Source organism: Galendromus occidentalis, unplaced genomic scaffold (assembly GCF_000255335.2).
Source record: "Galendromus occidentalis unplaced genomic scaffold, Mocc_1.1 scf7180000077481, whole genome shotgun sequence".
Classification (NCBI taxonomy): domain Eukaryota; kingdom Metazoa; phylum Arthropoda; class Arachnida; order Mesostigmata; family Phytoseiidae; genus Galendromus; species Galendromus occidentalis.
In genome coordinates this window covers 127,417-148,097 of record NW_003805469.1, presented here as the reverse complement: position 1 = coordinate 148,097, position 20,681 = coordinate 127,417, and the positions used below count along the sequence as shown (strand labels likewise).

The 20,681-nt window shown below is 52.1% G+C and overlaps 3 protein-coding genes across 3 annotated transcripts; 1 reads left to right on the top strand and 2 right to left on the bottom strand.

Moving 5' to 3' along the window:
* Positions 1–1,228: 1,228 nt before the first annotated feature.
* LOC100900034 (RISC-loading complex subunit tarbp2) lies at positions 1,229–3,983 on the top strand. The gene is made up of 6 exons (XM_029112050.1): positions 1,229–1,285; positions 2,258–2,508; positions 2,649–2,774; positions 2,964–3,129; positions 3,252–3,465; positions 3,574–3,983. Exons 2-6 carry the CDS (start codon positions 2,273–2,275, stop codon positions 3,981–3,983), a joined length of 1,152 nt encoding a protein of 383 aa, XP_028967883.1. The 5' UTR covers positions 1,229–1,285; positions 2,258–2,272.
* Positions 3,984–5,732: 1,749 nt separating this feature from the next.
* LOC100899892 (G patch domain and ankyrin repeat-containing protein 1 homolog) lies at positions 5,733–7,084 on the bottom strand. The gene is made up of 2 exons (XM_003745327.2): positions 6,065–7,084; positions 5,733–5,964 (listed from the first exon to the last, which is right to left on the bottom strand). Exons 1-2 carry the CDS (start codon positions 6,882–6,884, stop codon positions 5,798–5,800), a joined length of 987 nt encoding a protein of 328 aa, XP_003745375.1. The 5' UTR covers positions 6,885–7,084; the 3' UTR covers positions 5,733–5,797.
* A 1,740-nt stretch (positions 7,085–8,824) lies between these two features.
* On the bottom strand, positions 8,825–19,337 carry LOC100899760 (alpha-(1,6)-fucosyltransferase). Its single transcript, XM_018640313.1, has 11 exons — positions 19,285–19,337; positions 18,832–18,950; positions 14,313–14,469; positions 13,420–13,523; positions 12,613–13,107; positions 11,853–12,033; positions 11,556–11,729; positions 11,255–11,408; positions 10,880–11,046; positions 9,139–9,357; positions 8,825–9,026 (listed from the first exon to the last, which is right to left on the bottom strand). Exons 1-10 carry the CDS (start codon positions 19,335–19,337, stop codon positions 9,141–9,143), a joined length of 1,821 nt encoding a protein of 606 aa, XP_018495829.1. The 3' UTR covers positions 8,825–9,026; positions 9,139–9,140.
* Positions 19,338–20,681: the final 1,344 nt, after the last annotated feature.

Genomic DNA, 20,681 nt, shown 5'->3' with positions numbered 1-20,681 from the left:
TCAATGTGCGTCACCTCCTCTGAAAGTAGTGGACTGAGCGCATTTTCCGTGCTAGAAATCGGCCACGGAAGCTCAAGCGACTCGATGACATTGTAAATACCCCCAACTCGAAACCCTTGAATGGACGTTGTTATCACCCGACAATAATCCGAACCTTCAGCCCGGCAGCGGTTTGATCTGCGTGCCTGGATACTTTGGTCGATCTTTGAGCTCATCGAAGAAGAAAAACTCCTGGAGAAGTCCTCTCATATGCTTGGCCAAAGATCTGCAGCACCTTATTGTTAATGTTCATTGTGACAATAAATTCTAAACTGAATGTATTTTGTGACCCGAAACATCTGCGACTGGATTATTTCATGAAAGAGCGTTGCTGAGTGGCTCAACACACTCCCGGAGAGTCACACCGTGCCGTTCAGTCTTCTCCGCGAGGAATCAGAGATCCATCGAACGGCGATCGCCGGACACCCTAGGCCATCTAAGACAGTCTTTCGCGGTTGGGGCGCAACGGTGCGACTCAATTCTGGGTCGCATCATTCTTGCCGCTTGAATGCAACAAACACGTCCCCGCGGAATTCCCTAGCCGAGGGGAGAGAAGCCGGTGGCGCATCCCCTCGAGGATTCGATGAAGATGTTCTTTCCACCAGCGATGCGGATTTTTCGTCTATAATCCATATGTACATATGATGAGTTTGGTTTTTCGAGTCCTTAGGCATAATGTCCGTCGAGAACCCCCGCCCTGCCCCCGGGTCGAGAATATAGCCTCATTCTCTCTCATCGATCCGATCGAGAGCGGAAAGGACCGAGCAGGAACCTTTGAAAGTATAAGAAAGCTGTCAGTTTCGACCCAATCACCGCGAGAAGAAGGACAACTCCGAGCGAAAAGCTCTTCAAGCGAGGTGAGTTTCCGACGTCAAGCGCGCTGAGTTTTGGGGTCATTCCATCGGAGTAGTGCCAGTACCACTGCGGCATTTCGCGCCAAGGAAGGGACAGATTTATTCCAATTCGATACCGTCGCACACCTGGCCACAGCGCGATCACTTCGCGAAGAAGGAACCTCCCCGGGATCTTTCAGAGCGTTTTCCCGAACCGGTGAGTTTTCTCTTCAAGCCAGTCTTGATCAGCAGGGGAATCTAGTTGTCGTGCCTCTATCAAGGCGCCTTGCTTGCTGGAGCAAGAGCCGCGTCACCCTAGAAGCGCCATTAGAAGAGCTACAGAGCAGACACAGCAGTGTGTTAGGAGAGGAAGACCTGGCTGCGGGTGCTGACCAATTGTGTGCCGGTTCTCGGTGAGCGATATATTTTACCAGGTAGAACTTGTGAGTTCCTGGCATCGGTGCTCACCCCAAGTCGTCAGACAGGGAACTCAATCATAAACACCGAGGAGGCTGTTCGATACCGATGCTCACACCGGAATAACTGTTTCTCCGTCTGATCAATCATTAAGCGATCAGAACTACTCGGAGTTAGCTTTCTCCGGTGCAGGAGTCCCCCTTCTGGAATCCCAGGGTGCCCGAGACGCCCAAGTGAGATCGGAGTTCCTTCTAGACAGGTTTCGAACCCCGATCCCACAGTGCGCAGCCAACGGGTCATCGTTCTCGGGCACAGTTCGGGAGAATTTTTTCGGGACGGAGCTATCTCTCCCGATAGAAATCAGGCGACGGACCGGAAGCTTCCGAAAATTCTCCCTGTCTCCATCTCTCGATTCGTCACGGAGCTCTCACGAAGGGCTTGCGCAGGACAAATGTTTCACGAGACTTGGAGAGCAGCAGCCACAGACGCTCGGAAATCGCGCACACGAATCCTTCCATTCGGAGGATGATTTTCTCCTGGAAGACTGTAGATGTTCGAGATAGATGAAGTTTCCTAGATAATTCGAAAATAGAGGTTGAGCTTCTCGTAGTAAACGTATACCCACGTTAGTCGGGGCGGGACCGTCAGAGAAATGAGCTCTCTGCTACGCTTCATCACACGATTGTTCGTTTTTTCCACTCGCACTTGGCGGGCTTCTGAGCGAGCCTATGGGACAGGCTGCAACTATAGAATATCAGGCGTCTGGAAATAGTTAAATTCGCTCGGTTACCTTGAGAACCTAATGCATACCATATGGTTCATATCGGATGAACCCTAGCCAGAGTCGGGATGGACTCGCTCCGCAGGCTGGAATCGACTTTGAGGCTTTAGAGGCGTAGGTATTCCCGGATCGCGGAGATCGGATTCGACTGTGTGTCTGACCGCGCGGCGAACCGAAATTCTTCCAGGTAGACTTCTGGTTCATGAGTTCTGATCCGATGTGTGCCATGTCGTCCGCTGACTCCGTATGGCACAACCTCAGCGTGCTGGACGTAGCCAATCCGACGGCTGGCACAGCGGCGATCCTCGGGTCGGGAAGCCATAACCAGAAGACGCCGATTAGTGTCCTACAAGAGGTGTGCAGTCGCAAAAGCCTCACTCCCGAATATAAGCTCATTTCGGTTGAGGGAGCCGTACACGCGCCAACCTTCGTCTACAGGTGAGTGTTCTCGGTCGAGGCTCCGGTGTAGAGCTTCTTCGCTACGGAATCCCAAACGTACCCATTGTATTCCTCCCCTCGTCGCGCTACGGAAGCCCAAGTCACGGCCCGGAATGTGCAGCTCAGTGAACTTTTTCCAGAGTCGAAGTTGGCGATGTGTCAGCGACAGCCGCTGGGCAGAGTAAGAAGAAAGCAAAACACTGTGCCGCGAAAGCCCTCATCGATAAAATCGTCGATGAAGATATCGGACCCCTCATGTTCCTCAAGTGAGTTCACTGATGACCGATATCAGTACGACGATTTGACGACCGACAGTCTTTCAGCTTCATACGAATTTTCGGAAATTGTTTCCGTCTGGAGTTGAACGATTGTCCGGGTGATAGTGTAATTCCGCAGAACCGATCAAGGAGAAATACAGCTGGATTCATATGATAAATTTCTGCGCTATTCCGCAGACCCCTCCTCCTCGAGGGCATGGTCGGCATGAGCGATGGCCTGGGACCCGAGAAAGAACCCACAACACCCGTAGCCAAAACGGATCCCTTGTCGCCATCCACCGGACCCGCATCTGATTCAGGAGAAGACGATGGAATTCCTGGGAATCCAGTCGGCCAACTGCAGGTTCGAGAATAGACTCGCTGCTTCTCGGAGGTGGCCTACAGTTGCTCTTAACCGATGTCTCGTACCATTCACTTATATCTATGCATGTTTCCCCTGTCTGACGCACCGTTGACTGGATACAGGAACTCTGCATGAAGAAACGTTGGCGGCCTCCCTTCTACGACACCCAGATGGAGGAGGGCCTTCCCCACGAACGGACCTTCGGTATCATGTGCATCGTGAACAACTATTCTGAAATCGGTTTTGGCAAGAGCAAAAGACTCGCTAAACGTCAAGCCGCCTACAACATGATACAAATGATCGAGCGTCTTCAACAGGCTGCAACGGAAGGCGATGGTGAGTTGGACTGCGGAACCATGCTCGAAGTATGGAAATTTTCTCTCGTCGATGAATCTGTTCATTGCCTGCCGGGTTCCAACGAACGTTTGTTCTCTCCCGTATCAGATAACATCGAAACCAAATATTCGGAGCTTGCGGAAGAGATGCGCGACCTCCAGATTCTCAAGACCGAGCCGATTCCGACGATCACGGCGAAGCACTCGCAGCAAGTCTCCAACATACTGAAACAACTCAAAGCGTCGAATGGTGCTCGTCTCCAAGATCTCCAGTATAAGAACCTGGTCACGTCGGGACTGAATTACGTAGGTCTACTCCGCGAGATCGCCGAAGAGCAACGATTCGAAGTGACCTACATTCCGGCAGAAGCGGTTGACGGTTGCCACAGCTGCTTGTGCCATTTGACTACTCTTCCCCTGGCGGTGTGTTTCGGTATCGGAGAGACCGAGGAGCTGGCCAAGATGAATGCATCACACAACGCCCTCCAGTATCTGAAAATTATGACTAGGAGGAAGTAATCGGAGCCTGCCTCAATTTATACTCGATTTTTCTTCTCGGATCGCTCTACTAAATTTTCGGAACCCTCTAGTCGTCTTCCAGTCTCTGGTCTCGTCGGAGCAGAAGTCATAGCCACCTTCCGGGCGTTCAGGCCCTACTTCAAATTGAAAATCCCCGTAGTGATCTCGTATGGGATTCCGCTTTCGCCCGCGATGGTGCGGAGAGTTTGAGATTTCTCATGGGTGAATGAGGCGGGAGGGGGGGGGGTGAGGTCGTGGGTCTGACTCTGGGTTCGTTTTCAAGGCTTTGATCAGGTTTCTGCCCCTATGGTTGATTCATTTCACCGAGGAATTCGCGACGCGATCGAGTCGAAACTTCACGCTTTCGTTTCACGGTTCCTCTCTCATATTTATATTGGTCTCATGCCAGATTCAATTTCTTCAAGTGTCGATTGTTTGCATTCGATTCAGTGGGTTTGGTTAGGGAATGAAGAAACGGTTTATCAGACCGAGCCTCGCCCAAGGTATCGGCTCAGGAAGTTAATACGAATTCCAGATTCTCGATAGAAGAAAGAGCCTCACTCAGTAACACTCGTCGAGAAGGAAGGAGCCAACTCTTACCTCACTCTATGATAATCTTCAATTCGTAGTAACTTACCTATATTCCTACGATTCAGAGGGACAACACGACGGAGAACTGGTTCCTCGCTTGAAGGGATCGAAATTGTCGGTACCGAAACGCAACCCATTTTTCCTCATCGCTCTGATCGATTCGTGAGTTGGGCACGCTCGCTTCGCACTTGAACGGAAAAGGTTTCTTGCCGCGATAACGTCGAGCGTCGTGATCGGGCGTGCCCTACTCGATCGGCTCAGAGCTTTACCGTGTAGATAAATAATTCAGTGTGATAGCGGAGTTCCTTACGGACGCCTCAATTCCAAGGACCTTCGCAGGGAGAGAGGTCGCTAAGGAAAGGTCCATGATGAAGTCAGTCATTAAGTAAGTAAGTCAATCAATCAATCAGACGAGCTCGATCCCAACGGCGAGCCTCGTGCTCTCAAGTTCCTTGGAGGCACAAGGCTCCTTTGGAGTTGCGGCAGTCCGTTGGAACCCCTGAAATTGCGTTGCGTTTCGGTGAAGGCACTGCTTGCTCGTCTACGGGAGAGTTGGCCAATCAATAATTGCTCCGGATCCTCTAGGATTTCCGTTCGACTCCGTGAGGTGAACGCGAGTTCCGAGACGGATCGTTGCTGTTGTTGGCTGGCGAACTGTTCACAAATCTCTGTAGTGTGATACGGACGCGACGCGCCCGCCGAATCAGGCTTGCCTTCGCCATTGGTCAAGCTTCGTTGAAGAAATTCTCGAGCCCGAGTCCTGTTGCGATCGTAGCTATTCATACGTTTGTTGGCTAACGAGCCAACAAGCCCTCATCCGATGATATACAACTTTCAATCAACTCTATGACGATCCGTAACCTATCAATGCATTCGTACGAATCTACGAGCCGCAATGGGCGGGAGGGAAGGTCTCTCAACGAAGTCGGTGGCGAGGACACGCCTGTTCCGGTTGTGTAATTTCAAGTGTTATTACCACTATATTGAAGCATTGATACCTTATTCCACTATTATGGTGATGACGAATTCTATCACGACTTTATGGTATGATGGAAAAAAAATGAATTTTTTCTAACGATACCAGCTCAGTTTCTTTACTCGTGACATGCATGGATTATATCGCAATCGTAACGATCCGGTCCGAAGAAACAGAAAACGTTATCTTATTGAGGACATATGCTTTATTGATACATGGCTTACATTAGATCACATTCCTCCGCAATTCAATAGAAAGCTCTTCTGAACTCTTTCTCTAGGGTTTTGGCCTTCATTTCTTTCTTACGCAGCATCTTCCGTTTTTCGCCACGATCCTCGCAGTCATGCTTGACCGCCAGAGGATCCTTAGGATCGAAGTGAGAAACTCTGGCTTTCTGCGCCGGCAATCCCAGACCTGAAATCGAAATAGAACGATTCAGCGAATATTCTAGCCAGCTCTCGATCGATGCATTCTAGATCCAAGATTGACAGGGCGGCAACGCGAGTGAGCTCACCTTTCCGATCTCTTTTGAGCACAGTCTTCACCGGAAATTTCCGTCCTTCTCCAGCGGGACCCAAACCCCTCTCTTTTTCCCAACCCATCGACTCCAACATTCGAAAACCGACATTGCCCTGCGGAATTCCGTAGAGGGGCTCCTTCACGACATTTATAGCCGCTCGATGGACGATAGAGGTCACGTGCTTTTCCTCTTTCTCTGCATCGTACTCAGTGTTACAAACTTGGCAAGTCACGATCTTCGGTGCTGGTATATCCTCCTGGTTCTGACGATCCTCACTCGCTCCGTGATGCTTGATCAGATGATACGCAGAATGGTTCTTTGATTTTCTAGCGAGGTCCAAGGGTGTACGGCCTTTGTTATCCCTCAGCTCTCTCGATGCGCCAAACTTCAGAAGGGTCCGGATGCAGCTGATATGCCCCTCGACAGCCGCACAATGCAAGGGAGTCCAGCCATACGCGTCTTGGATATTAACGTCGAGCTTCTTCGTAAGCAGGAGCCTTTTCAACTGCCGATTCTCTCCGTTCTGGGCGCATGAGAAGAGAGTTTTGGTGAAAATTGATTTCGTTTCATCACCGGGTTTATCCTCCTCATCAGAAGAGTCCTGTTCTCTACGGTGTCTCACTGAACTTTGAGTCGCCGCCGTCAAATCAGGTTTTGGATACGATGTCGATGGTAAGCCCAAGACATCCTCGTAGAAGGCTTGGGCTTCTTCTCCAGTCAGAGTGGGCTCGGCTTCGAGTTCGGGTTCTTCTTTGATGTTGCACAACTCCTGCTCTGAGCTCTGTGGCCGGACAAAAACCACACGCTCCGGCATCCTGAGCTTCGCACCTCAGGTGGCTCGTCGATGAGTGAGTTTCGGAGCGGCACTGCTTCTTTGGGGACTTTCTGAGAAGGGAAGCTCTCGGAACGTGTGAGGGACGTTCCGACCAGCAGACGTTGGTTTATCGAGAGCTCAGTGCTTTCGCCACGAGCCGAAATCGGATCATGACTGGTTATCGACGAAGATATCCAGTTGTAATCAACAATATATCACGAATTCTGTCGACTTGTGTCAAAACACGAAGACTGCAGACGGCGGGAATTTCAAAATCGACGAGGAAGAAGGGACCACATGTAGACTTCCGCTCGCTCGTTGGTATGCAAGCGTAAACCTCGGCCCCTGATTAGCCAGATTGGTTTCGAGTCGGTTTCATATCAAAAGGTAGTCGCAGAAGGTGAATCATAGACGTTGGTGCCATTGCCTACGGTCTCACATCAATGGCGGATCCAGGACAGACAGATGATCGACTCCTCAATAATCGCTGGGTCAAGTTCCACCTTGACCTCTAGCCTCGCGCCGAATCCATAGCCTTATGACGATGACATCGGATGACCTGAAGGACTCGAGGAGCTTATTAGCACTTCGTGCTTCATGATTTATAATTAATTACGTTACTACTGATTGGGATGAGAGCTTCATTGGGGGTAGCAGCTCTAGTCTGCCCTGGTAGGTCAAGCAGCGCGCCTGAATCGGAGAAGAATGCGACTCCTCATCCTCGAATAATTTGGAACGAAAATTGAAGAATCCCAACTCCGTCTATAATCTCTCTTACGGCGGTAGCGCCTGGAGGCAGCAACTGCCTGAATCCCCCTCGGACCCCCCGACTGCGTTAAAACCTCCCTCCCATCCGTCTTTCTGAAACCGTTCCAATTTTCCAACAAGAAGTAGGTCTCTTCCCGGAGGGGAACAGTTCCGTCGCTGAAACTTCGTTAACGCCCACTCCGATTCGATTGTCCCCCGGCGTTTGAGAGGGTCATTGATTCGTCACTATTTGTTTGCTGGAAGTCCCATTATTTGTTAGCCTCTAGAAGTGAGCTTAGAGCGAACGCCCCCGTTGGTTTCGTTGATCTCGAGCTCCTACTAGGCTTTGCAACCGTGGTTATTGAGCGCAACCGCGCTTTTCATTCAACATGGTACGCGGTACGGGGGACAGCGAACAACCGCAGTCAATAACCGCGATTTTTCATGAAATATGCGGTTTCCCACGAAGACTGGCTTTTATTTGGGAGAGCGCCTTCGAAGACATAAAATCTCCGGAGGAGCGGTATTATGCGGACAGATATGAAGCGCGTCCTACGATTTTTTTTTCCGCGAAATTCTTCAACCTCCCGATCTTTGCTGACAGTCGTGAGCTCGTGGTCGGAAGCGATTGACGCGATAGCGCTGCGCAGCATCACGAGCGGATCAGAATTTTGAACCGAAACTTCCTGTCCTATCAAGAGACGCGCGTGCAGACTCTGAATCGGTAGAATTTCGATATGGGCAATTGTCTCCTCGCGAGAGCGGTGGTCCGAGTGTGAGGGTTCGAAACTCACAAGCTGGATATCCGGTCCTGACGCGATGCCCTGAAACTGTCTGCCTGCCTTTTCCGGTATACACCGAGCGTGCAGGGAACGCGTGTGGAAGGTCCTCCCTTACGCGAAGCCATCCAGTGAGCATAAGCCTGTCATCCACGATGTCGTTTTTTTCCAGCCGTTCACAAGAGGCTCTCTCAGCAGCGCTGAACCGCAAGCAGTGTGAAATGGTACAAAACCTTGGACCAAAGGGATTCTCACTCATCAATAAATCCGAATCCGAGCAGGTTCTCGCTGGAGTTTGTTTCCATAGTAGAAGAATCGATGTTCATATTTATTGTTCCCTATGCTTGGAACTTCGATGAGGCTCGTCGGATCTTTTCGAGTTAGATTTATTTTCTGTGGTCGCGGCGGCGGGAAATCCCCGCCCACCGAGGAACATCAGTGTTCGAATAAATGTACATCGTAGCTTAGTGGATTCGGGTTACCTCGTTCCTCCCGCGACAAGCGGTAGAAGAGGAGCTGCCTCGCAGCGCATCCCCGTTTTTTGTGCGCTTCCGTCGCAGGAGAGTCGATTCAATCGAGAACTACAAGTCAGCATCTGCAATCATCGACTCTCGAGCTGTGGGCAGAAAATTCCAGGCTTGAAAGTTTCATTTCGCGCGCATGCTCTAACGTTCCCTCAAAGTTGGCGTGAGGAGAACATGAGACTTGCTCGGCGACCATCCACGTACCTTTACAATTCATGGTCCGTATTGCTGATTGGAGCTATATGAGCAGCATACTGGCTCGACCGGAAAGCCTGTTCGGTCTTGAACTTCGGAACCATGTGCGCCCGATCATGGGTCGGGACAAAACCATCTGGCCCCGAACTTCGTTTCGACCACCCAGTGATGTATGCAGCGGCCAACGAGTAAGAATCTGTCAATGATTTACCTTTTTCCGCCGGCGACCTGGAAAAGATTCGGATAATCTTAGAGCTTAGGTACAGCGTTTCCCTTGTGTCGGGCACGAAATCCTCATCAGGGAAACTATATAGAGCGTCAGAATCGACAAAGAGCTTGCAGCACATCGGGCTATTCGAGAGTCGGTAATTCGCCTCGGAACATCGGCAGCAGCCCTCCTGCTGTTCTAGCCCGGCGCGTCCGTAATCGTTCCTCTGATTGAATACAATCTGAGACTCGGAGCTTCCAGCGGACTGGGCCCAAGGCTTTCATCGGATCAACGCCAGTTTGGCGCATAAGCCATGTGGGGGTTGAGGTCTAAATCAGGAAATGTTGAGGTCAGGCCGAGCTTGAATTCGCCTTATCATCCGGGAAAGGCAGACTGGGCGCACCGTTGGAGGATCCCGTGCCCCGCTTACGGCAAACCGTAGCCCCATCCAAAGCGAAGAAACGCCCAACAACGACCGAGAGCTTACGCGACTTTCCTGCGTCCCGGTTTCGGGATAGCGGGAGTCCCAAGTCACGCAATTCCCACTATGTCATACTCGCGACTCCCGACAGCCATAATGAGCAGCTGTATGAAGCCTCGGTTCAGACGGACGGTAAGTCTCATTCTGTCTGAAGGTTGCGATTCCCCGCTTTCTCTAGCGCTCGTTGCTCCCCTTCCTTTCCCTGGAGGTCCCGTCTGCCTGTCTCTGCTGCTTCACGGCCTGCTCCCAACTCATTTGAACTTGCTCTCGCCATTACAGCCAGGCTTGCCCGCAGAGCCAGGGCTCGCTCCTTTCAAATCCCGACAGAGGGTTCTAGGAGAGATCCTCCCGAAGGACCGGGCTAGAGCTCTCAGTATCGTTCAACGCGTCGTGGCTCGGGAAGCTCGGAGAGACAACTACCTGATAAGGAGCAGCGCGAGTCATGTATCTGCTGTAGAATGTTGTCGTCGCTAACGGAGCTAGATAGCTGATTGTAGCCACTATTAACGTCAACGTCGCCATTCGGGAACAGACACACTACGAGTATCTGCACACGAGGTACCTACAGTAGCAGTCGTCTCCTCTGTTAACGGCCGAACCGAAAGCTCGAGCGCCCGCGGGTCTGATTAGTTATATGCACGTCGAATAAAACACGCGTACAGTCCCCTCGCTGTGGAGGTTTTCCTCGTCGGAGTCGTGGCCCGAGTGTCCTCCTGTCGTTGCCCACCCATCAATGGGGACGAGCGAGTGTTTGATTGCCGTCAGCTCCGTAATAAGAGCACCGCAGTCGAGGGTCGTGGCTCTCCACTGCGAACCGCTCGGAGGTGAGACTGGGCGCTGATTTTTTCCCGTTTCCTTCTTGCGGTGCATTGGGCCGAATCATGGGAAACGCGGAATATTTTTCACTCAATTCGATTGGGAGCTGGAGACGGTTCTCCGAACAGGCCGGTGCATGGTATCGATCGGCTTCACTTCCAGAACGAAGCTTCCCCCAGGGCTTGCCACTCTGATGCCGCGGCTGAAAGTTCAGATCATTATTCAAAAGTTCGATGTCTACTTACTCGGCAGCAGCCACCTCGTTCTGGAAGACTGCGCCGTCCATCGGCTCGTAAGGCAACCGCTCCGGGAAGAATGCGAAAGCGTATATGTAGTCAGTGTCGAGGGAGGACACTCGTCGCCAAGCATCGTGGTGATACTGATTCATGAGCTCGTACGCAACTCGTCCGAACTGCGAAAAAAAAAAAGAATCCGCATCAATCACTGCGAAATTACGACGGAATTGGGCAAATGGCCCGAAGCTGCTTCTTGGATCTCCGAAAAGACCAATCCCGCTGGTGCTTTGGATGCGCGGTCGCTATCACTTCGCTTCATGAGATCATCGGGGGAAGACGCGTTTTCGGTTTGAACTGTCTCATTCGCAAGAAGTGATGGCTTACCCCTGACGAAAGTGTGCAAATTAGGTGTTGAGATCGAGAAAGCGTGTGAAGATCCAATAGGACGTCTTCGAAAGCCTGCTTCGAGTCCCGCGTTTCTCTCCGCGACGCTTCTTGAGCCGCCCGAGGGTTCGAGAAGAATCTGAATTTGGGGTAGCTGTGGATGGTGGAAAAGTCTCTCTAAGTTCACACCGCCTTTAACTCCCGAACATGCGGACTCTCTCCGCTCTTCCGGATCGTCATCTCCTATTTCCCTCTTATGTATAACCCCTATACGCTGTGCAACATCGACCAAGCATCTTACTTTTTGCGCAGATCTTCGAGGACGCCCGTGTCGTCCGTGGCTACATATATATTCATCTCCTTGATAGTTTCGCGCAACAACTCTCTCCTGAAGTATTCTTCGGCATATCGCATGTACGAAGCGAGACCGCGGAACTTCGCCTCTGTCCCTTTGTCACTGCGTCGGATATGCATGCTGCCGATTGATTTTCTCCGTTAGCGCCGCTCCAAGTCCTTGTGCCGCGGGATCGGGAACGCCCGTATTTCCAGACCGCAATTCCCCGCAATCGGAGCAAACACGAAAGACCCGAACGCTCACCTGATGTAGTTGCCGTCGGGGAACATCGAGCGAAGGTGTTGATTCAGGATTTTCTCGAATCCCTTCGACGGCCTCAGCAAGTAGGACATAGACGCTCCATGGAACCAGGCGTACGGATCGCCGTGGAAAGCAACCAAATCCTTCGCTATGGTGTTTGGCAGTCGTGCCATGTGTCTTCGTTCTGGAAAATCGAGGGATTCGGCTTCGTGAGTTTCCTCTTAGGATGGCGGGCACCGTGTGTCGCAAACTGTCATGCCGCTACGCGAACGTGGCTCGTTGTGCAAGCAGAAAGGCAAGTTTCGCAGGTCGACTCCGGAAAGCTCAAGAGGCTTCTGTCACGGTGGTGGACTCTTTCGAGTCCCACTCGAACTGCGAAGAAGTGAAGTCGGCGGCGCGTTAACGACGCACGCCCCCGATGTGCGAAGTGAGGGCTCAGAACTAATGAATGATCGCACCGAACACGCCAAACAGATGCGTCCGCTGGAGCGACATGCCGAGGCGGGAAGAGGAACTTGTTGGCATTCGGGCACTGTTCGACTCTGAATATGCTCTCTCGTCGCGAATGAATTTTGAGCAGGCTCAGAAACAGACGCGCCATGCGCCATGCCAATTCGTCTTCTCTCATGTTGTCCGTCGCATGCTTTCCGCCGGAATAATTCCGAGCGTCTGAACTCGAGCACAGCTTGCGGAAAATGACCCTGGGCTTCGAGAATTGATCATTATTCCTGGGGAAAGCGAATCTACGGCTGGTGAGACTCACCCAGGTTCCAGGTCTCGGGGTATCCCCTCTCGATCGGTTGGATGACTTCTTTCTCGGTGCATCCTGACAGCGGCTCGAAGACCTGGCCCCATTCTAGGTCCCGAGTGTAATGCCAATTCGTCGTTCGGAGCACAACGGTTCGGTTACGCTGCAATCCCCGTAAGAGGCAGTGGAGAGCATCGCTGATCCCAGATGCGAACCCGTGGGGATTCGTAAGATCGCAGAGGACAGCCTGAGCCTCCGAACAGTTGGCCGGAAACTGCAGCCGATCGAGAGCCTCTCGGAAGTTCCGGCTGAGTTGACTCATGACGTCCCGCGCTCGGCGACGAGTATATTGCTCGTCAATTTGGTCGGCTACTTTTTCCAACGATCTCGTATATCGTTGTGCATGAGCGACGATCGCCTCTCGCGGAACCGTGTCCGAGGCGTCTGCCAAGAAATCATTGAGGTCTCGCAGGCCGCGTACCAGGCGAATGTACGAGGAATAGCCGTTTTCTGTGAACAGACAGCGTGAACTTAGCCGGAGTTGACGGAACTCGCTCAATTCGTCTGAATCGCCCGTCCCAATCAGACGAGCTCAACGTCTCCTTCAGAGGCCTAGTACTCCTTCTGTTCAGGTCCGAAAATCTCAGATGTCCTCATTACTGTGGAACTCAGCGCACAACTATTCCTGCTCCGATTCGGAACCTAATGAGACTCAGGCCCGCGCGACCGTGTTCGATAAGGCTCCCTTCGAACTCCGGATAGGAGTCGACTTTGCCGGACAGAAACTTCACGGAGACGGGATCCATTTCGTTTGAAGCATACCTTTGAGTGTTGTCGAGTCCACTATTTCCACGGGATCTCCAGCGTCGTCATCGAGGAGTCTCTTTAGAGAAGATCGGCGCTGCTCGAATAGGGATGGCAGTCCTCTGAAAATCAAACTTCGGAAAATGACTCAGTGCTCAATGTGTCTGTCGCAGATCCTGACGATCCTGACTCAGGGGAATGGGCCTCGCTTGCGTACGCATCCTCGATCCGGATCTGATTTACTTTCACCGAACAAACTGTGAATATGATCCGCGCACGCCTTCGCGTGTCGCGCACTTCTCTGCGCCAACCTGGTGCGATTCAAGCTCCGCGCAGCACAGGCGAATATAGATCAGGTACGTTGAATAACGTGAACGCGACATGAAGTAGCTTCATCCTCATATCCCAGAAGCGAAGGTTTGCACTCCATCATCTTCTCATTCCCGGGGCTATCCGACCGAGAGCTAGAAAATCCGTAGGGACAGATTCCTCCCGAAGAAGATATGCGCATCATTCGGCGAAATCGCTCCGATGACCGGAGGGTATCCGCCGTTTCCCGCCAAGCAGGAAAACATAGAGCCTGCCGGATGCCGAGAACCGATGGGGTGATTTCATAACTGTCGACGATCTCTTCTACCTCAGTCCCATGCTTCGGTGGGAAAGGAGAAACAAGTATTCTCCAATATACGGAGCTTATTTTCAAATCGACACGGATCTCGAGATGTGGTCTTTGCAGAAGAGCCTCCGATATCTGGTCGAACACCGGGGGAACTGGACTCCGGAACATCAAACACTTGTTTTCCTTCGGAATCCGCTCTCGCCGAAATACAATAAAGTGACGGAAGAACAATATCGCATAGCTTCCTCTTCTCATATCGGGGAACGAAGTTTGAAAGGAGCTTGAGCCTCACCGTGTAATCAGAGCAGACTCTCCTTGGTCATCGGCGGAAGTTCGTTCATCCCAGCTGTCCCTTCTAGCCGGAGGCAAGGCATCGACTGGAGGTACGCTCTGCATCGGCAATGTGATGAAGACATAGACTGCCGAAATGAGGCCTATCATGGCAATGGCTGAAAGTTGAAAAGAGAATACATGAGAACGCACTTTATGTACTGATGATAATTCTACCTCGGCGGCTCACGACAGAACGCTTACAGGACCAGAAATTCGTAATTTTCCATGGACTCGATAATTCACGAATTAATTTGGAGGCCGAAAAGCGCCGAACACGAGTTCAGGTAGACAGCGTGATTATCGAGCTGGAGATTCATGGAGATCCGGTGATATTCTGGGCGACGTTCGCTTCCCAGCGTGAGCTCGCGATGGTGGCGCAGATAGTCTTGCGGGATTTTTCCCACCCCGAGCGTCCATCAATGAGCTGAGCACATATTGGAGATTTATTGGCGAAACAAGCTACTCGTCAGTAGCAAAATAGAAGTTGTCACGCAATTGCCTCCGGCGACGAGACGCTCCGACGCTCTCCTGAGCAAGGATCGCTCTTGTCAGAATCCGTGCGAACGCTACGTCCATTTGGAAGCTGATTAATTCACCCAGTATGGCGCGGCGGGGAAAAATCAGTGGTGGGTTGAAGCAAACGGAAAACCGCATTCTAGTGTTTTCGGTCCCAACACGAGAGGTGTCATCCTAGGAATCCTTTCTTCATCAGAATTTTGTCCGGCTCTATAGATACCTCCGAGATTTCAGACCCGTTTCGAGGTCTCGTCGAAAGTGACACGGGTCGTCCTAGCTCTCATGGAATTCGGAGTCAGATGGAAATAAATAGGAGCGTAGATCCCTCAGTGCCCGTCGATTCGGATAGTCCATCGATCTTATCGCTTGCTCTCTCGGGAACGAAAAACTCGGGGGAGCCCAGAGCAGCGGCGTGATTCCCGATTCAGCATGCTTGCGACAACAGTCATCGTCATCACTTGCTCCGAAGTGGATCTGGATGCGAAGGCTCTGCGGGTAGGTGCGGAGCCTTTGTCCGGAGCTCCTCTTCGATGCATTAACAGTCGAGAAATTCATCGTAGAGCATTGCATCCGTAATCAGAGTGCTACGCGACTCTCAATGAGACGAGCCGAAGAATCTGAAACGCGCACCGAAGACGAACTGAATCCGCCTCACCCTCGATGTCTGCTGCTGTTGATCGATTGTCTCGCTCCGTCTGTCCTGGTTGCATATTCCGAACGTAGAGGAGAAGTCGTCCGCCCGGATCCGTTCCCGAAAATATCCACTCAATATACGCATCCACAATTTTTCCGCACAGGATACAACCTCCGACCACGGGGAAAAATTCAGAGCGAGGTTGACAACGCCACGGCAGCATCAATACTCGTCGCGTCTATTCTAGAGCGACGGACGTCGTCAGCGGAACTCGTCTGCTCCTGACAAGGAAGCGCGTAGCCTTCGATAGAGGAAAAACTTGAACCCGAGGAGCAGATCGGATGGCTTTGATTTACATGGGGGGAACATCTCTCTCTATTCGCGGTCTCGATGCCCGTACTCGGGACTCAGGAGAGACCTGACGGAAGCAGAATCCGTCTTTTCCAGCAGGCTTCTTCTCGAGGCTGCGGAACGGGATCCTGCCGCACGCGAAAAGAAAGATGGGGGCCGGAGTTGACATTCGACTCATAAGTTCGAACAGTCCGGACATTCTCCGGAGAAAACAGCAATAAATCGTGATGGACCATAGAACTATTATTCATGGACTCAGGAAAATGAGAATTCCATGATTCGGAAAACCACGGACGGAGAGTCTTTTTCCACAGAAAGACTCACAGAATGCTCCGGATCACGGAATAGAAGCGAGATTTATTCAGTCTCGCGCAGGGATCCGACGCTGCGATGAGAGAACATAATGTGGTCGAAGTAATCGTAGCCACCGGAAGACATTCATTCCACGCACCCCCAGACTTCTGGTTTCGGCTCATTTTTCTGTCTGAGCGAACACGTCGCACGTACCGATTCTTCGCGTCCCCGAGCTTCGGAAGCCTTAAACGCTTGTGATAGCTTGGGCGAGGGCAGAGTCCCAGAAAACTTTCTCCGATACCCGAGACTCCGAGAGGCGGCGTTCTCGATCCAGCAAAGCCTCGGGTTAGATGTTCACAAAAGCGAGTTCGTTAGAAGCGACTAGCTTGCTCCTGCGGCTGCTGCACAGGGGGTATCAGTGACACTGAGCTAGTTGTTTAGCATCATAATGCAGGCCTCCGTATGATATTCCATCGGATCCGACGAGGAATTCTCGAGTATCACTCGCAAAGATCGAGGACCGTGCGCCAGGAAACCGATCGGGCGATGCCGGACAAGAGATTGGTAATCTTCTGGCGACGATATTCCCGTATGCATGGAAAAATCAATAAAATATTAATCTGATGAGAAGTTCCTCAACCTCGAGCCCCTTGAGTACCCGGCGGGCTCGACGGGGCCGCCCCTGACTGACAGCACTCGTCAATGTAGGAATCGGATCGGACACAACTGCCAGTCTGATGAGCTTGTCGCGGTCTCTTCCTCCCGTAAATCGGTTTTTCTTCTGTGGTTCTAATTGTGGTGAAAGACATGTAGAGTATCAAACGAGAGGTCTAGGGTCTCTCGCGCGAACATCCCGTTTCCGAGCCTATGGGAACCATCTCCCGGAAATCGGTGAACAGTCTTCCGTTACTCGCAGATCGTGTCGAGTAGACCTTCTGCCGTTGGAGCGATTCAATCCCCCGCATGTCCCGAACAGCTAAGCAATCTGCCTGCGACATAGATGAATGAGTGATCGGGGCCAGGTGTCCCAGGTCTCCGGAGCTCTCACGAATCGAACTTCCCATTTCAAGACTTGGGGACCTTTTCCCTCTTTTCACTTTCCCTTTTCACGAAGTCAGAGGCTGATTGTTTTCATTTCTTTTAATCTCCCTCCACGGGTTCTCCCCTGAGCCGCGGATCCCGCGTGGGTTATCTACGGTCTGATTGCAATGAATGTCCTCGGTACATTTGTTTTCGGGAAAGATTCGGTCACGATCGTCCTCAGACCCCGGCGCCATTGAAAGCAGAGGCGCGTCGGTCTTAACGTAACTCAACGTTCCCCTTTCGTGCCCTTAGCTTGTCCTGGAACGGAACAGCCGAGACGGGAGCTGTAGGCAGATCTTCCAGCTCCGGCAACGTTCGGTTTTCCAAAGTCCATTGAGCTTCCATGGGAAGGATCCGCGGCTCCTTGAGAGATTACCGTAGCGTTGGCCAATGGTCACTGTCTAGAGTGCACGGAGATTCCAAGAGATCCCAGTCCGAGAATGAACATTACTGACGAGAAAGAAAACTCTGGGTCGATCCGCGGAGCGCTTCTCGTGACCAATGCTCGCGTGACAGGCTCGCAAGTCGGCCGGTGGTAGACAAAGAACAAAATCGCTCGGGGCTTCTCGTGTCGCATTTAAATACTTTGCTCCGTGTAGGGAAGGGTGGAAAACCTCCCTCAAGGTCATGCTAGAAAGCGATCCGACCGACTGCAGTCTCGTGAATTGCTTGAAGGCAAGGGAGCTACCGATTCACCGACACGTCTTGAATTACTTAGTCTACCACAACAAGGTGTGTTCAGGGCGCGGAGATGACCGATTTCGTGATGTTCTCCGAAGATCGACATGGTTTTCCGGGATCTGTCTTTCATTGCGCTCCCCTCCATCGCATATCCAGCCGTACGACAGTCGAGAGGAGCAAGTTAACATTCGCTGCGGCGACGCGTCATCCGACTATCGGTAGACCCCATTCTAATGTGAGCCAGTTGGACACTCGAAAATCCGATCAAGTTCACAATCAGAGCTCGTCAACGAGGCATATTTGAAATGATTCATTCTAATCATCAAGATCCAGACATTCCGGAGCCCGCTGGAGTCGGCGACGGAATAGAGCCGACGGAACACGGTAGAATGGCGGTAGAACGGGAGTGAAAACATCGTCGACGTACGGAGACTCATTCGGAATTTCAATAGGGAGAAAGGGGACCGAGCAGAACGAATACTCTTCCTTCGCGCTTCCTCTTGCCAGCTCTTCAGGCTGGCACTCTAAAGAGACACCGAGCCGCGCCCTGCTTGGATGACGAACTACTTGTGAACGTGATATTTGTGGAGATTGTGCGTATGTAGCGGAACGAGCTGGAATGGATGAATGATCGAGCGTTTTCCTGTTCCAATCGGAAGGTGTTGATTCGGCGTGAGTGCAGTCCGGCAGTCTGCTACTGAGATGTTTCCCCGGAACGATCGAAACATGATTACGGTACAGAATCGATATGCATCGAGTGAATTTCTCCCCGGCCAGCTCAGTGACTTTTCAGAGATTGAAGAAGTCTCCGAATCTCCACGCTCCCACTCCGACGACTCTGATCTGAAGGATCGAGGCGTTCCTATGGGTGCGAAGCTTCTATCTAAACTGAATCGATCGCGAATCGTAGAAATCTCACCTGCAGCCGAGAATATGCATCTCTGACGCAAAATTTTCCGCGTGGGTCTCATAGAGCTGTTGCTGAACACTGGCGAGACAGGATACACCGTGAGATTACTCGGGAAGCACCGATTTTCACTGTAACCGAACACAATGGAGACTTAAGACGTCTCCTCTCTTGCAGGGAGCCCTTCTAAGTGCCCCGAGAACGTTTTTGGCTCGAAACCTCCGCGAGCTCAGCAGTCAGAGAGAACTGTTCATCTATTGTTGGATTTTCGCGCCGGAACCTCAATCTCTCTGTATTACGAGAGTTATGTCCTCGTAAGATCGTAGATAGCTACGAAATCGCGGTTGGAAAGGCTCAGACGACTTACACGGTTATTCTACCGTGTGCCAGCTAATCCGTACGGCTTTAAATTCAGGCGACGGAGTCGGATGGCTCGTTCGCCAGAATGGAATCTCTGGAACGAACCTGACAACAGAGAAAGTTGAGGGCCGGCGGGCGTTTTCAGCAATCGGTGGCATTCCCACGAATTTTCTCCAGTCAACAGCGTTTCTCGCGGCTGCGACCGCACGAGCGCCCGTAGAACTTGGCCGACATCACACGAGAGTAGAGCTCTGGGCTCTCAGCTGGATAGCGAAATAGGCTTGCTTTTGGCAGCGCTACAACACGGCAATGTGTTGTCGCCTATCGGATCGATGGCTCGGCTCGTTGACTATGATCACCACGACGACAACGAGCAGCAGCATACGGACAACGACGCCCGTGACGCGAGAAACGTCGCTTTCAGAAGTATTCGAAGGCAGCTGAGTTCGTGAGTGTTCGCCCATGGAGAGACACTGTGGTGACCATCACGTTAGGGAGAGGGATGCTACAGCAGGGGCGAGAGTTGACGTCTGGAGTGCGTTCGCACCTCGGAAGCACATATGCAGGTCGGTAGATCAGAAATTCATTCTCCTGCGAAGGACGGAGCTGGGTAGCGATTATCCGATTGCGCTTCGACAGGTAATCAGCTGAGCCCAACTCCGTGGGTCTCAAACACGGCTGTTGGCATCCCCACGTGGACCGTTTGGCCCACGAGGAACTTGCCGCTTGCGTGGTTGTTCGCCTCTCAGGAAGAGCGTCTGCGGTAACCTCGCCCACCCAGCTCACACGTGAGCTAGCCATCGCAGTCCAATTGACACAATGGAATTATTCTGATGCTGGTGAAGCATCGCATTCAAAGCCAGTGTCGTGCTGCCGCAGCGCACAGTCTGATCAAGCCGTTGTTTGTATCGAGTTTCTGCTGGGTGGATCGACCGCAAACGGCCACGCCACGTGCGCCTGAAACCAAGGCTGTCGGAACGGCGGAGCAGCAATTCAGTCTAAGCAGACCGTCGCAACTTCCTCGCGTCTCGATGCTACACTGTCCTCCGGGTTCGGGACTCGAACCCTGTGAGAGAATCCGATTGTTTTCCAGGGGGAAAAACGGTACGGAGAAGGCTCGGGTGTGCACGCAGTCCCATGCCCAGTCCCAAGTGTTGCCCCCCCCCCCCATCTCTGCGGAGAGGGAGGACCGAGAGCCTGCCCTGATTTCCGGGAGGAGCAGCCGGCTGTCAGATACCGTTTCGACCACTAGAGATCCGGATGCGAGCAGAATACCCATCCGACTTCTCTGCTATCCATCGCTGTTCGACGAGAGCTCGAGAGATGGACGCGGACGACGGATCTCTGGTGAAGCCCTGGATCCCGGACTCGCGCTTCCTCAGGTTTATTGTGACTGGAGACGGCCGGAAGGAACTTTGTCTCGACACCCGTGCGGGCAGCATGCCGATGCCTCGCTATAGCCGATCCTCCCAACTCTATGGAATCATGATCCTCGATGCTTC